General features: G+C 40.8%; 1 protein-coding gene across 5 annotated transcripts; it reads left to right on the plus strand.

The window, feature by feature from the left end:
- The first annotated feature begins 381 nt into the window (after positions 1–381).
- On the plus strand, positions 382–16376 carry prrc1 (proline-rich coiled-coil 1). Of its 5 annotated transcripts, XR_013783908.1 has the most exons (10): positions 396–469; positions 1503–1588; positions 3652–3972; positions 5084–5226; positions 5314–5416; positions 12408–12571; positions 12680–12783; positions 13159–13261; positions 15276–15804; positions 16020–16373. XR_013783908.1 is itself a non-coding variant. In XM_079410813.1 (9 exons), exons 2-9 carry the CDS (start codon positions 1510–1512, stop codon positions 15483–15485), a joined length of 1227 nt encoding a protein of 408 aa, XP_079266939.1. In that variant the 5' UTR covers positions 382–469; positions 1503–1509; the 3' UTR covers positions 15486–16376. The 5 variants fall into 5 exon arrangements, 4 of the variants coding, with proteins under 4 accessions (XP_079266939.1, XP_079266940.1, XP_079266938.1 ...); XM_079410813.1 differs by having other exon boundaries at positions 382–469; positions 15276–16376; XM_079410814.1 differs by having other exon boundaries at positions 412–469; positions 1491–1588; positions 15276–16376.
- The last annotated feature ends 1219 nt before the right edge of the window (positions 16377–17595 follow it).

Consider the following 17595-nt stretch of genomic DNA (forward strand, 5'->3'; position numbering starts at 1 on the left):
AGTTTTCCTCAATGTCAAGTTTTGATCTAAGGAATTCTTTCGATGGATATATATCATTCATTATTTTAAATTGAACTTCTTTTACTTTTGGGAAGATTGGAAAAGAGAGGTAGCTTATTCTAATTTCTTTTAATTCCTTTGAGTCAAAATCTTTAAAAATATGGTGACGTCTGAGTCGATTTGGATAAAGTCTATTAATGAAAATACTTCTTATAAATGTGTTGGTACATTTTTGATCTCTAATAGATAACGTATCCAATCTCAGAGACGGAAGAGAAAATACCACAGAATAATGAGAAAGAGTTCCTTTGAGTAACAATACTATACTTTTAGGAATGGCATAAACTGTATAAATCTCTTTAGGATGTGAACAGTGACGTCACTGTGTTAGACGTGGCACTGCGTGACGTCATCAGCGCGCGTCTGTCGCCTCCAGGTTTAATATTTACCCCCAGCTCGATCGCGTCAGGTAAGCAGCATCATACTCGATTTATGATTTATGATTCATGATTCATTCCTGGTGAAGGTTGTGTAGAAACGCAGTGAGAGCGCGGTTAGCTGGGAGATGCTGTTAGCTTGAAGCTAAACTCGCACACATTCCTGAGATCAGCAGTTTAATGATGAATTAACCTCATTATTGTCAGACAGACTCAGATTGTGACTGAGATGCGAATAAAATCTCGTCACGAGTGTAATCGAAGTGAAATGTGAGGTGATTAGTGTGTGTTTGGACAGTCTGAACTGAACATACGCAAAGTTATAATCATCTCCATCTAATTAATAAAACGACTCCTGATGATCTTGATAATGCACTGGTCTGCATCTGTTGGCCACCTCTCGTGTTCCTCTCAGAGAATGATGCTCAATATATAAACCTTTTTAAATCTAAAACATTATCTTAAGATGCTATTGACATGATATTTAGTCTCGTTTTCTGAAAAAGGTATGGAAATTGTGAATTTTTCTTAAAACAAAGAAATATCGGCCAACAGGGTCAGAAAAATCTAGCTTTCCGTTTGACATCAGCACATATTTTCTTGTTTAATGCATAAATGATCTTCAGTTTGATCCAGTCTTCCTGAAACAAGGCTCAAGCAGCAGACAAGAAACCATTCATTGCTGTTTGCTCGAAGACACAACAGTTCTGCTCTCGCTTTAGCAAAATATTTTCATTTGCAAAATTGAGCAAAAACAGACAATACTGTGTCACCAATATACTGAAAGAAATGTAGGCAGGTGTGTTATTTTTCATAACTAGTTAATTTGTTAAATGCACAAATAGTCATTAACGAATTGTATATAATGAAATGAAACGCTGTTTTGTTTTTCATGAACGTGAACATAGGCAAAACGAATGATTCCAGTCATAAAACACAAAGAAAATGATTATAAGTATATTCAGTCCAGATTATTCCCTTCAATGATAGTTTCATCTTAATGCTGTGTTCATTCTGATCGTTTTCTGCTTGTCATGTTTACTGACACCACAGTCTGTTCTTCAGAGAGAAGATGATGGAAGAGAGTGGCATAGAGAGCACCCCACCAACCACCCCTCCACCACCCCCACCCACCACAGCACCCGCCAGCGGTAACACACACTCACACACACTCACTCACTCACTCACTCTCTCTCACACTCTCTCTCTCACACGCACTCTCACACGTACTCAGACACTCTCTCACACTCTCTCTCTCACGCACTCTCTCACGCACTCTCACACGCACTCACACACTCTCTCACACTCTCTCTCGCGCACTCTCTCTCACGCACTCTCTCACGCACTCTCACACGCACTCACACACTCTCTCACACTCTCTCTCTCACGCACTCTCTCACGCACTCTCACACGCACTCACACACTCTCTCACACTCTCTCTCTCACGCACTCTCACACACTCACACGCACTCACACACTCACACACTCTCTCACACTCTCTCACACTCTCTCACGCACTCTCACACTCTCTCTCTCACGCACTCTCTCACACACTCTCACACGTACTCTCACACTCTCTCTCACACACTCTCTCACGCACTCTCTCACGCACTCTCACACGCACTCTCACACTCTCTCTCTCACGCACTCTCTCACGCACTCTCACACACTCACACGCACTCTCACACTCTCTCTCTCACGCACTCTCACACACTCACACGCACTCACACACTCACACACTCTCTCACACTCTCTCACACTCTCTCACGCACTCTCACACTCTCTCTCTCACGCACTCTCTCACACACTCTCACACGTACTCACACACTCTCTCACACTCTCTCTCACACACTCTCTCACGCACTCTCTCACGCACTCTCACACGCACTCTCACACTCTCTCTCTCACGCACTCTCTCACGCACTCTCACACGCACTCTCACACACACTCACACACTCTCACACTCTCTCTCTCACGCACTCTCTCACGCACTCACACACACTCTCTCTCACACACACACACACACACACACAATCTGTTAGTAAGATTCAAGGCATAATCAGATTGAATAGCACCAGGATCGATCGAGCTGGTATGGTATTGGAATGGGGGATGTAGATCTGAAATAATCTGATAAAAAGGGAAAAAATGCTTGAACCCAACTATTATATCAACTGAATTCAGAAAATACACTGTGCAGGTGCTGAGTGCTGTCTCGTGAACGTACCATTGTTTACTTTATCTGTTGTCTTAAAAACTGGTCAGTCGAGTAGACGAATATTTACCAAATATTTGCTAAAACACTCTTATGAAATATAGATCAGCTTTTTTTTAGATGTGTCATCAAGGCAAAAACAACAATCAATATTATATTATTACTGCTGTTATTAATCGCAGTAATTGATCTGAATGCGTTGACTGAGCATGGCACACGTTCAAGTTTTGTTCAGAGTGCATGTATCGTTGTGAAATTTAGTCTTGACAGTCAAGTCACCTTTATTTATATAGTGCTTTTAACAATACAGATTGTGTCAAAGCACTTAACAGAATCAAATTGGAGGATAGAGTGTCAGTAATGTATAATAATAAGATAAAACACTCAATTTTCAGTTAAAGGCATTTCATTATTGAATTCAGAGATGTCATTGTCTAGCTCAGTTTAGTTTAAATAGTATCTGTGAAATCAAATTGATGATAATCGCTAGAAATTAAGTGTCTCCAACTGAGCAAGCCAGAGGCGACAGCGGCAAGGAACCAAAACTCCCTCTGTGACAGAATGGAGAAAAAACCTTGGGAGAAACCAGACTCAGCCGGGGGGGCAGTTCTCCTCTGACCAGACGAAACCTGCAGTTCAATTCCAACCGCAGCCATGTCAGATTGTGTAAAGGTCTTGTCCTGATGGGGCATTTTAATTTATAATTTAATGTATTTGTTATATTTGTGTTTTATTCATTATTTGAAGTTTTTTATTTATATGATTTATTCATTTGCTATAATTGTAATGTATAGTTTAATGCATTTATTGTTTCTCTGTCTATTTTTGTAATATATATTTGTTTGTTTATTATAATGTAAATGTATAGTTCAGAAGATGTGAACAGACTGTGTGCCTGCTCTGTGAATCAGCGGTCTGCCCTGAATAAGGTTTGGCTGCAGGTGCTTCACGAAGCGCTCCGTATCAGTGGCTCATGTGTGCTGCTCTGCTTGTGTCCAGGTGTGTCCGGTCCTCAGACTCTCCCCAGCCCCCCCGGCGTCTCAGCGTTTGCCCCGGGAGGTTTCTCCAGCCCTGTTCCTGCAGTGGCTTTGACCTCCATGCAGTCTCCAGCTCCTCCTCTCTCTCTGAGCAGCCCGTACGGTGGCTCCGCTCCGCTCGGCACCGCTGCCCCCCTGGGCCCCATCCTCTCGGCCCCACCCATGGGCCCGCCCACCACCGGCTTCTCTGTGAGTGCAGGATATGACATCACCCGCGGCCACGCGGGCCGCACCCCTCAGACGCCACTGATGCCCAGCTTCTCCAGCAGCTCACCCATGCCAGGTCTGAACCACAACCTTCTAGATTATTTATTAGAATTTGAAGGATAATAGTAACGATGTTGTATGATAAGTGAGATCTCTCAAGGATTTTAGTCCTTGAAAACCAAAAAAGTCCTTTAAACTCCAGGAATATCATTTTGCTTTATCTGTATGAACCCTTTTTAAAAGTTGATTTCTTAAGGCATTTTTTTTTACCTTTATACAAGCATTTTTTACAAACCTAATTAAATGTATGTCACCTAATAAAGTGCATGCATCATGTCAAATACTTACATTTAATCAAATTCAACTAGAAGACAATATGTGTCCCTGCAGCACAAAAGCAGTCATGAGTAGCACAGCTATATTTGTTGCAATAGTCAACAGTATGGGTCAAAAGTATCCTTTTTTCTTTTTTTTTTTAATTTTTTTTTTTAATGCCAAAAACTATAGGATATTAAGTAAAGATCATGTTCCATGAAAATATTTTGTAAATTTCATACCGTAAATATATCTAAACTAAGAACTTCATTTGAACAACTTTAAAGGAGATTTTCTCAATATTTAGATTTTTTTGCACCCTCAGATTCCAGATTTTCAAATAGTTGTATCTCAGACAAATATTGTCCTATCCTAACAAACCATACATCAATGGAAAGATTATTTATTCCGTTTATAAATGTATAAATCTTAATTTCACAAAATTGACCCTTATGATAGGTTTTGTGGCCCTGGGTCACATGTAGGCTGTTACCAATCAAATTAATCCACTATCAACAAGATCCATCTTTGCACTGCAGAAGTGGCACAGAAACTGCATCTGAGATGGCATTTTGGTGTGTTTACGCTTAACTAAATTCACAAGTAGTTGGCGGCAAGTCCCAGTCATAATGAGTGAGTGAATCATTCATTCAAACGATTCGTTCAAAATGGCTGATTCATTCAGGAGTGAAGCAAGTGACTCCTTCTGAATGGGTCATAAATTCATTCATTCAGTCACAAAGCCTTATATGGAGATGCTTTGGATGTGTTTTATGCAAATCAGTAACCTCAAGCACTCGTCGCCTGTAAGGGGATGATGGGTCATTTCATCCTGTCAGCAGTATCCTGTAGTTGAGATTGTGTTTCTGTAGGGATCATCACCAATCCCATGATGCAGCAGCCGGTGTCGGGAGGGTTAGACGTCAGCTCGCCCATCACGTTTCCCGAGGACACTGAAGACCCCAGAGTGGCTGCAGACGACAGCGCACCCGGTGGATTATGGGGCTTCATCAAGGTACAGGACACATGTATGCAGTGTAAGGCCGGGACGGCGCGCTCTTGTCCCCGAGTACGTCCTGATGCTCTTGTGTTGTGATCTCAGGGTGTAGCCGGGAACCCCATGGTCAAGACTGTCCTGGATAAAACCAAACACTCTGTGGAGTCCATGATTACCACACTGGACCCTGGGATGGCACCGTACATCAGTGAGTGCTGCTCTGTGTGTGTGTGTGTGTGTACGTGCGTGTGTGTGTACGTGTGTGTGTGCATGTGTGTGCGTGCGAAGTGCCTTGAAAAACAAACTTTCCTTCAATTTGCAACAATCACACAGTGTTCCTTTTTATTATGAGTTATCGGTCAGTTATAATACTATTAGAATAATGGTACATTTAATGCGAGTATATTAATTATTAAATATAAAATATGAATTTTCTATATAATTTTTGTATGTCACTGCTGTTAAAAAGTAAATTTTGTATGCATCGACTCAAGCTCAGTGCTTTACTGTCAAATGTGTCTTAAGAAATAGATGTGTGATATTATGAATAACTGCTCTTATTAATGCAAATCAGTAGTAATCTCTTGAATAAATTATCTTAATTAGAGATGCACCAATGTATCGGCCAACAATCGGTATCGGCTGATAAAAGCAGTTAGTTTATTTCACTAATCAGCCGATGATCATGGTCGATTATATCCTGTCAATCAAAAGGCAGCGGAAAATTAAGAGTTAAAAAAAGCTACATTTATAGCAGGCTCTATTTGACCAGATGAATCACCCGTAGTTCAAGCCAGCATTGCCAGATCCGCAGTTTTTCTCTACACCAAACATTTATAGCACGCCTCGCATCCAATAATCACGAGTTCTGTGCTTTCTTTCTTCTGATAAGAAACGCTCAGCTTTCAAATCCTTTACATTCTATCACGAAATACAAACAATGAGTGCCATTTTGACGCTTTTAAATGTGACGTGACAAATCGTTATTCAGGGTTCCCACGGGTCATAGAATTTCTGGAATATCATGGAATTTTAAAAGGTCTATTCCAGACATTGAAAGTCAGGGAATTTTATATATTTTTTGTCCAAGTCATGGAATATCAGGGATTTTTGTTCAGTACTTGCGCGCTGTGACCTGTGTAAACAGCATGTACAGACAGCAGCGTCTCGGACACGCGCGAGCCCTGAATTGAGAAATGGACAAATATATACAAAAGTATAAAAATGCCCGTCTTGGCAAGCAACTTTGTAGCTTTAACAATGATTAATCTATATTTAATTAGTCTGTAAACGGCCATTAACAGAGATGCTGAAGACGGACGCAAAGAGGAGAAAATACCATATCAGGCAGAACAAGATTCAAAATGTGTGAAATATAGGAATCCTAAACATTGAATTTTATTTGAATGTGTTTCTGAGGGGAACTGGTTGTTTTCAGAAAAGTTTACACGGCGTTTTCTTTTCATCATGCCTCTGTATAATGCATTTAAGTAAGGAATAATTGACGACGGGCCGTTGAATTATTAGAAAAATAATGCACACCCGAGGTGGTGATGTGGCCACGACGCAAAGCGGAGTGCCCGTTACACCTCGGGTGTGCATTATTTTTCTAATAATTCAACGGTCCGGAGTCAATTATTCCGCTTATACTACGGTTGCCACACCTCAAGACATCGATCAGATTATATATTTCAAGGGATTCGTCCGGTTTTTCTACTTAAATCGCTATTGTGAGTAGGATTATTTCTTCCGCATCTCATCCAACGACTCTTTTGCTAGTTCCAAAACGTCATTTTAAAGCTGGCAATGGAGGCTTGAGCCGTTGATAGCAGACTAATGCAGTTAATAATGAAGTTATTAGAAAGAGAGCGAGAGAGACAGAGACACAGAAAGAGAAACAGAGAGAGAGAGAGAGAGAGAGCTTGTGTGTCCCTCAACAGTGTTCTGAAGCACCGTCTCTAAACTGTAAGTCTGCTTTAAGATGCAGCGCTGTTATTACCTCGCTAGTGAGAAATGTCATGTGTAGCCTTTAAGTTGCTACACTAGGCTAACTGATAAAATCGTCAGGGCAGCGCTGACAACGATGCGAAGTGATATGGAACTGTAATGCGGTCAAGAAAGCTGCCTGGAACTACGTTCGCCGTGCGTTTCCCTGAAAATAATTGCACACCTCAGAACGTTCGTCAGCCAATCAGATTCAAGCATTCAACGGCCCCGTAGTATAAATGAGTGTTAATGCGCCAGCACTGCTGTGTTTATAGTGTAACCAAGGAAACGCTGTATCACTGTTCCATAAGCGCCACCTGCTGTCACAGAGTGACATTGTGTCTCATTCAGCCCGTCTGCTGTTTCTGTTTCACCTAGCATCATTTCACAAAGCTAAAGTCACACCATTCTGTTTCTTCAGATTTTGAAATTATGCGGTCTAAAATATTTTTTTTTTTGGATTGATTCATGATTAAAATGCAGTGGTTGCCTTGCCACTAATTTCAAATGGCAATGCAAAATCAAGTTGCAACACAGAGTGAAGAATATGCAAATGTTATTTTATAAGTAATTATTCCATTTCTGTAGCTGAACACCTACAAACATAAAAACTTAAGCAAAATTTCAGTTCTATCTTTGTGCTATATATTTAATTTAGCTATTACTTGCAATTTGTTCATTTGTTATTATTTATCTTTAATGATGTTTGAACTTTATATTAGATACTGAACTTATTTATATATATATATATATATATATATATATATATATATATATACATACACTCACCTAAAGGATTATTAGGAACACCATACTAATACTGTGTTTGACCCCCTTTCGCCTTCAGAACTGCCTTAATTCTACGTGGCATTGATTCAACAAGGTGCTGAAAGCATTCTTTAGAAATGTTGGCCCATATTGATAGGATAGCATCTTGCAGTTGATGGAGATTTGTGGGATGCACATCCAGGGCATGAAGCTCCCGTTCCACCACATCCCAAAGATGCTCTATTGGGTTGAGATCTGGTGACTGTGGGGGCCATTTTAGTACAGTGAACTCATTGTCATGTTCAAGAAACCAATTTGAAATGATTCGAGCTTTGTGACATGGTGCATTATCCTGCTGGAAGTAGCCATCAGAGGATGGGTACATGGTGGTCATAAAGGGATGGACATGGTCAGAAACAATGCCCAGGTAGGCCGTGGCATTTAAACGATGCCCAATTGGCACTAAGGGGCCTAAAGTGTGCCAAGAAAACATCCCCCACACCATTACACCACCACCACCAGCCTGCACAGTGGTAACAAGGCATGATGGATCCATGTTCTCATTCTGTTTACGCCAAATTCTGACTCTACCATCTGAATGTCTCAACAGAAATCGAGACTCATCAGACCAGGCAACATTTTTCCAGTCTTCAACCGTCCAATTTTGGTGAGATCGTGCACATTGTAGCCTCTTTTTCCTATTTGTAGTGGAGATGAGTGGTACCCGGTGGGGTCTTCTGCTGTTGTAGCCCATCCGCCTCAAGGTTGTGCGTGTTGTGGCTTCACAAATGCTTTGCTGCATACCTCGGTTGTAACGAGTGGTTATTTCAGTCAAAGTTGCTCTTCTATCAGCTTGAATCAGTCGGCCCATTCTCCTCTGACCTCTAGCATCAACAAAGCATTTTCGCCCACAGGACTGCCGCATACTGGATGTTTTTCCCTTTTCACACCATTCTTTGTAAACCCTAGAAATGGTTGTGCGTGAAAATCCCAGTAACTGAGCAGATTGTGAAATACTCAGACCGGCCCGTCTGGCACCAACAACCATGCCACGCTCAAAATTGCTTAAATCACCTTTCTTTCCCATTCTGACATTCAGTTTGGAGTTCAGGAGATTGTCTCGACCAGGACCACACCCCTAAATGCATTGAAGCAACTGCCATGTGATTGGTTGATTAGATTTACATTTACATTTATTCATTTAGCTGACGCTTTTATCCAAAGCGACTTACAATTGCTATATATGTCAGAGGTCGCACGCCTCTGGAGCAACTAGGGGTTAAGTGTCTTGCTCAGGGACACATTGGTGTCTCACAGTGGATTCGAACCCGTGTCTCTCACACCAAAGGCATGTGTCTTATCCACTGCGCCATCACCACCCCATAACTGCATTAATGAGAAATTGAACTGGTGTTCCTAATAATCCTTTAGGTGAGTGTGTGTGTGTGTATATATATATATATATATATATATATATATATATTTTTTTTTTTTGCTGTGGTATTAACATTGAAATAGAGATTTGTAAAAACTTTTTGGTATCTAAAATATTGGTGTCATAAGTTTATTTATTAGAATACAAAAATCAAAGTTGATAATAGCAACTATTTTATTTAATTATTTTTTTTTTTGTGGCAAGGCTAGTGAAAATATTAACAGGGCAAGTAATAATTTTAACCACTGAAAAAATCCTTAGCATTTATCCCTGGGCTATTTTTTCAGTGCCATCTTATTCCCTTCCCGCTCGTCAACTGGCTATCACGATGTCAAATGCAGTCACCAGGCCACCAGGCTGTACCGGTTAACAGAGGCAAATATGCCAGAAAATGAACATTTTTGGGAGCTTTGTACGGTGACCGAGAGTTCTCAACGCATTGCAAATAGAAAAAACACCTGCAAATTAAGAAAACAACTTCCTCAATTTTACAACGCACACGCTGCAAATGCTCACAACACAACCAAACAAAGAAACGCACGGCATATAAAATTTATTTGGCTGTATTGTGAGCATTTGCAGTGTTTCTTTATTTTTTGTGTTGTGAGCATTTGCACCACCTGCTATCAAACTGATGAAGATGTTTTCTTGATTTAATAATAATAATAATAATAAATTTTATTTGTAACGCACTTTATATTCACACAGAAGTGCTACAGATTAAAGCAAGAAGAAACATTAAAATAAAAATGTTATTTAACAAACAAAAAAATTCATTTAAAAGCTTTACTAAAAAGGTAAGTTTTGAGACCACTTTTAAAAACATGGACAGGTTGTGGAGTCCGCAAATGATCAGGAAGGGCATTCCACAAACTCGGACAAGGGCATTCCACTTTGCTGGTGCTTTTTCTATTTGCATGTGTTTTCTGAAGTTGCAGCGCGTTGAGCTCTCCCGGCCACTGTAGCTTTGGCTACAAAATGACCTCTTCAAAGACTGAGTTAAAAAAAAAAAGTGTAAAAAATATCAAAGAGCATTTAATGGTAAAAACAACAACAAAAAAAAGGCTCAGCACAAACAGCAGCCTGTTTTTCCATTCATTATAGGTCATGGAAATTCAGCTTTTTAGTCAGTGAAAGTCAGTGAAACGTCAGGGAATTTGACATTTGACTTTGAGTGGGAACCCTGGTTATTGCACCTTGTTCAAGTCTCTTCCAGTTTAAGCAGTTGTTTGCTCTTTCCCTCAGCCTAGTTTGAAAAAGCACCGTGCACATTTTCCTTTCACTTTTAAATTAGCTGCAATTCAGCATTGCTTGAATTCAATTCAAGCAACAACAAAATACAACGTAGAATATAGAACTTTTATTAACAAAATTAATAAAAATACACCATGCTATGCCTAATATAAAACAACAAATAACTTACACAAAGTTTAAATAGGTATACAAAACTAAAAATCAGTAAAGTATAAGGAACAAATAATTATGAAACACAGAACGTTTATTAGCCAAACGAATAAGAATGTTTGGAGGCATGGACGGCACACACCTTGATGCAAAATACTGGAAAACAAATACACAGTTTAAATAAAATAAAAATCAGAAAATACAACAGAAACGAAGAAACAAAGGTTTAAAAAAACTTCCATTATCACGTAGATTAATGGCAGAAGTCAACAGGCTTTTCAAAATCCGAAATATTTTTAAAACCGGCACTTATACATTTAGTTTTGAAACTCTTCCGCCATTGTTTTGTCTTTTTGACCTCACTCTTGTCAGTCAGCTCGACTCACTCTCCTCCGGTGATAAATGAAATCTGATGTGTGACTGTTGTTCGTTCGGTGTGCTGCATCGAGCAGCCGCGTTCAGTTTTAATTGTAGTGTCCTCTAACTGAACTAAATTCATTTTATTACTATAAAAAAATCAAAACGACGGTGCCGCGGTGGGCAGGTGATGTAACCGGTGTTGTGGGTTAACACCGGAATCACCGCCAACACCGTTCATCACAGCAAGCCTAAAAACTACAACAATAATAAAACCGTATGCTACAAACTAACTTATATAATGTAATTAACAAACGAATAAGACGAGGCATGGCATAGGCTATACCAGAACGTTTAGCAAACACTGAGGAATCAAATAAATAAAGAACATTTAAAGAAAGCCTCCATAGCGTAACGTGAGATAAACAGCAGACAAAACCAACATGTTCACCTTCTCTGGTTTAAGAAGCAGTCTTTTATTTTACTTTCACTTGAAAACCAAATCCTCCATCCCGCCCGCCATCCTTTCCTCAGTATTCGTGTCATTTTTGCCGCTGGTGCTGACGCGGTGAGTATAAACCAGGCTCTGCTCCCAAAGAGCACTCATTGAAAGTGCCTCTCTCACTCTCTTCATATGATCAGAAATCGTACTCCTCCTGCACTGTGCGGCGGCGCGCGCGTTATGCATGGAGCAGAGCATACGTTTTGGAGCAGTGCAGACCACTGGCACAAATGCGACCACGTCAAATTTTTAACTTCCACATAACTATCGGTATTGGCTGATATCATTCTGAATAATCGGCTACTGGTATCGGCATCTCTAATCTTAATTTTTAATACCCCCACATAATCACCTGAGATTATCTACTGTCATATAGTTTGTATGTTGTTGTTCCATATATTAAAAAAGATGCCGTTTCTAAATTAGAAATTTTGCGTATTGCCGTCGTGGCTAGTTAGGACAAACTCTGATTAACATGAAAAAGATACCTTTTATCACGCGTCGTGGCGTTCTCGCGTGTAGTTAGGACATGGTGTATCGCCTATGGAGAGCACTTTTTTTGGGGGGGAATGTGACTGATTGACTTTCAGGTTTTTACAATTTGACCACAGTCCCATGACCTGAGCTGAGAATCTCTCTGTGATTGATCTGTAATCGTACCGCACTGAACTGCATTGGACAGGAACGTGCTCAGAACCGCTCGGCCTGATGGGAAAGCAGCTGATGTGATTTGTGTGTTTGTGTCAGAGTCTGGAGGAGACGTGGACGTGGTGGTGACGTCAGATAAGGAGGTGAAGGTGGCCGCGGTACGGGACGCGTTTCAGGAGGTGTTTGGTTTGGCCATGGTGACAGGAGAGGCCAGTCAGTCCAACATCGCCCCGCAGCCGCTGGGATATGCCGCAGGGGTCAAGGTGAGTGCACCTCTGCTTCAGGTGTCGGTCAGTGTGGGGAGACACGACAGGAAGCACTGAACCATGTGACTCCAAACCATACGTGTGTGTGTGTGTGTGTGTGAGTAGGGAGCTCAGGAGCGCATCGACAGTCTGCGACGTGCCGCTGTCATTCACGAGAAGCAGCCCGTGGTCTCTGTGGAAAACTTCATCGCAGAACTCTTCCCAGACAAGTAAGATCGGTTTATCCACAGCTCTGAAGCTGTCCCATCCATCAGACTGGATCTGAATCAGGGTCCGAACCTTTCAGTTAATGGACATTACTTGGCACCTGGAATTGAGTCTAGTTTTTAGCTCTGTATGGGCAGTTTTTATTATTATCAATTATATATTTTTTGCAATCACAAATGTGGTTATCACAGAACGATGACTTCAATGATCAGAATACTATATACTGTTATCAATAAAATGTTATCAACATTGACCAAAGCCATCTTGAACTGCAAAAGAGGAACAGAAGCTGCATCTAGCTTGGCATGTAAATAGAGAGAGTTGTGCTTCCAGAAACTGAGCTGCCTTGTTGACGCTCTCTCTCTCTCTCTCGTCAGGTGGTTTGACATCGGCTGTCTGATCTTGGATGATCCAGGGAACGGGATTCACCTGGAGACATTCACTCAGGCTACACCTGTGGCCCTGGAGCATGTGCAGCAGGTAACACTACATCCTCCTGAGTGAACATGTTTGTTTGGAGCGCTTCCCATCCCAGTGAATTTTCTCCCTTAGTTCGGTTTGCTTAAGCACAATCACGCTCTGATCTGCGCCGAAATAATCAATCTAAACTCTCCTGAACAAGGCCGATTGAAGACTAGCTCTGGAGCGGTTCAGTTGTGGTGAGAAATCAGCAGCAATGTGCTCTTTGGAGGTGCCCTGCAGTTGCCTCTGAGATTTTTTTTTTGTCTGAATAATCTGGCATATCACTACAATCTTTTCTTGTTTAGACAGGGCACATTATGCAGAGAGGTGCCAAAACTTTAGCATAAAACTGTACGTCTGGATATACACTTCATACGTGTATGTAATGACTACAGATAAAGCCACAGTTAGGGCTGAGTGATATGGTGATATGAAAAAATTAAATCTTTTTTTTTTTTTTTCAGAGCATTTGACCAATTTTCGATTTTTTTTTATAGGCTACAATTTTTAGCTAGTCAACTTGAAAATGTAACTACAACATGATTCAAGTAACTTGTTCTTTATTAACCCTCTACTTAAAGAAAATTCTATTCCAAGTGTAACACACATGAAGTTGTCAACATGATGTAAATGTTAAACAAATCACTTAAATAATTTTGCAGAAAAGATGTATGAACTACAACTAATTATACAAACTTGTCTTATACATATATGTTCAGAAATAATATGAGGAAAATGGTTTAAAAAAATTCTCAAAAGTCAAGGAAATTCAAAATGACTGAAGGTATAACACCAGTTGACTATTATCAAAGACGATAGAATACCCAAGACATGTCACTTGTATTGTTTTGAATGGAGAGAAATGCAACACTCAATATGGCCGCTCAAGAGCAGGAAGCCCCGCCTTCTGAATGAAAGAGCCAATCACTAATCGGTAAAGTGAGCGTGTCACTGCAGCTGCCGTCAGAAGTCCCGGTTGCTATAGAAACAGTCAGCGCTCTGAGACGCGCGCTCAGGACTGCTCATGCGCACTGGCTGATCTAGCCTGAATAATATGCTTTTTATAACGCTATTTGAGCAAAAGAAACAACATTTATGACACAGTTGTTGTCCGATTTCATTGGTGATTTCAAATATGAAATTTAATCGTAAGCTTAGTGAACAGTTTTGGAGAATTTGATGTTTCCCCATTCAAAGTGATAGGAGCTGCACTTGGATGCCCGAGAGGCGTTTCAAAGATGGCCGCCGAGTGACAGGACTTGTCTTGAAGAGACTTTGCTATTATTAACTATAAATGTTCTGTAAAAACAACAGCAGCTTTCAATCTGTCACCATGATGCAAACATGAAATATCAGACATGCAGTAGAAGTTCTTCACAGGTTTTGTACTCGATTGAGCTGCTTTTCCATTGTTTTTAGCTCTAGCGATATATTTCTAGTCCTTCAGCACGTCACTCGTGAGCAGATAAGCACATGCGGTCGGATCACTCTTTTCTCTTTACTGTTATTACCGGCATATTGTCAAAGGGTCTAATTCTAATGTTTGGTAATATTTCCATTCAAAATCATGATTCCTGGATTTATAAAAAATAAAATCCTGGCAAAACTCGCAATTAATGCAAAATTCGAATTAATTGATAAAATCGTAAAAATCGCCCAGCCCTAGCCACAGTAGGCCAATGGAGATAACATGTCAATCCATCTTGATAGAGGACGTTATGAGGAACAGGGACTGCAGATATACTGCATTATAACTAACTCTGGCACAACATCGTCACTTTTAAATAAATAACCAATGAGAGGACAGTCTTAATCACATGTGACTTGCATAAACACATTTTGGTAAGCTTTGAAATGTTGCCTAGTGAAAGCAAACCGAACCAAGGAGTGTGCAACATTGTAACAGTTCAAGTTCCTGTTTCAGAGCAAAGCAAATGATCTGAAAACACAGAGTGCTACACTAACAGCTAAAGAGCACTGAACTGGATTAAAGCGATGTGTGTTTAGTGCTGGTGTGTGCTGTTCTCCACAGGCGCAGGCGCTGACTCCTCCGGACTATAACCTGCGCTGGTCCGGTCTGCTGGTGACGGTCGGGGAGGTTCTGGAGAGAAGCATGCCCAACGTCAGCCGCACAGACTGGCACCAGGCCTTCACCGGCATGTCCCGCCGGCAGATGATCTACTCCGCCGCCAAGGCTCTGGCTGGCATGTACAAACAGCGCTTGCCCTCCAGGACACTGTGAGCGTCTGTCACGTGACACGGACCACAGCTTCCCAGAATCACACGGGGATCCCATTACAAGACTGAGGCCACTCTAAACGCCAAAACAAACTGAAATAAACCAGTTACAGGGCAGAATAACGAATATCTAACTTTTAAATTATTGATTGAATTGAATATCATGTCCTTGATATTATATTTGAGTTTGATTGATATTAATAATTGACAACATCCCAGTCTCTACGATGGAATTTGATGGGAATGAAACCACGAATGCATCTGATGTCCTACAGCAAGACCGTTAGCGCTCCTTCAAATGATCAGATCTCACCAAGGAAAAGGTGATTCTCAAATTCATAAAGCTTGTTTATATTTACAATCAAATATTTTGACTTGCAGATTTTTTTAATTGAATTGTTGAAGTTCATATCAATATTGTGAATATATAATTTTGATGTTACGGTTTTGGATCTTATATTATAGCGTTTTTGTTTCAGCGTAATCAGCAAACGTTACAGCGTTGTTTGTTTGCATGTCCGTTTCTTTTTCAACTCAGTCCATGTTAGTCGGCGTTTACTGCGGTCAGATGAAATCCCATCACCAGCTGCTGTTACTGTAGATGTTGTTCCGGTCTCTCATCAGTATTGTCTGAAACGCTGCAGATGTTAGCGATGACGTGCAGCCGGATCATTGGCTGCCGGAGCATGATCTCCGAGAGACAGATAATGTGTAGCACATGCTGTGTGTTTGCTCTCCTGGACTGAAAGAGTTGATGACAAATCTAGAACTGCCTTTAAAAGTGTCTTATATGTTTGTAAGATTTCTCCAGAACAACTGTGGATGGTTTTATTCCATAGCATTTTACAAACGTGCCTTTGACCAGCAAATGAGTAAAATCTTTTTGTAAAGCATCATGTTTTTCTATTGTGTTTTTGACGTGCATTCAGTGCCTTTAGGAAACTTCATCAGTCATGTTCTCTTTTTACTGTTATGCAGAGACAATTCTGAATTACTTGTTTGTAGGTTTATTCCCCAGCTAGCTCTCTGGTGCATTTATCTGCATTCACTGCTCTGAGTTTGGGGTGGAATTATCTGTCAGACAAATGGAAGATGCAGTTTAGGAACCCACTTCAAACAATAATATTTTGAGCAGAAATTGCATGTCATTCATGTATGGTCAATGAGAGGTTTATCAACTAACGATGGTGAGGGGGGCATTACTTAACGGGTACAGCTTGGATTTGCATGAGAAATTTTGGCTTCATTGGAGAGATGCTGGAGAATAACATCCTCTTTCTGCCGTGCCTTATGTCCTCTCAGTTCATAGGTCAGTTGCATGGGGGACTGCCTGAGAGAGGGCCATTGTCCCAGGAATTTCTTCCATACTTAGAGACAGTGTGTAAGGAGGAACCACATTGCACTATCCTCTTAGGTACTTTACCATAAAGTCAAAACTTCGGAGCCTTCGGGATGAGGGTCTTGGATGATTAAAAACCTAAGGACAGAATGGTCTGCAAGCATATCTAAATGCCATCATTTGAGGTACTCGTGTCACTTTTCCAGAGCCTATACCACAGCTCCTAAGCTGATGTTACTGCCATCTGTTTGCACTCTGAAGAGCTGACTGAAATCTGGAGGACTAAGTATGGGAGCTTTTTGCAGGGCTTCCTTTAGTTTAGACCCTCAAATAATTGTTGGCGCTCCCAAGACCATACCCACAAGACATGCTTCTCTTTAAGGGCATGAAGAGGTGCTCTGAATAGTTAGGTATAAAGCGGTAATGCCAACCCACCAAGCCAAAAATCCCTCCTTCTGTGAGGACTTCCTTCACATTCTTGGGAGTTGGGAAGTTATAGATTGCTTCAGCCTTTAGCTCCAAGTATACTTCACTTTTTAAGCATATGCGAGGGTCAGCATACAGTCCGCATGACACACATTTCATCATCAGAATTGTACGTGCACCATTTGATTTTTATACACAGGTCGTACATGCACATTGAAGTTATTTTGCAGTAATCAGGTGTCCCACAAGGAGGCAGCACTGTCCCGAGCCGTTGTTTCACATAAGAGAACAAATCTAAGCAAACTGCAACAAGAACAACAGACCGCTACATTGACAAGCGCTTGTGAGC

This window comes from Barbus barbus (genome assembly GCF_936440315.1).
Source record: "Barbus barbus genome assembly, chromosome: 47".
Classification (NCBI taxonomy): Eukaryota; Metazoa; Chordata; class Actinopteri; order Cypriniformes; family Cyprinidae; genus Barbus; species Barbus barbus.

Bases quoted from the DNA above. Each gene is read 5' to 3' on its own strand.
- prrc1 (XM_079410812.1), top strand. From the start codon at position 3,513: ATGTATAGTTCAGAAGATGTGAACAGACTGTGTGCCTGCTCTGTGAAT. The intron at 5,417-12,407 runs GTGAGTGCTGCT...TGTTTGTGTCAG, and splicing joins TGGGATGGCACCGTACATCA to AGTCTGGAGGAGACGTGGAC. The intron at 12,572-12,679 runs GTGAGTGCACCT...GTGTGTGAGTAG, and splicing joins GATATGCCGCAGGGGTCAAG to GGAGCTCAGGAGCGCATCGA.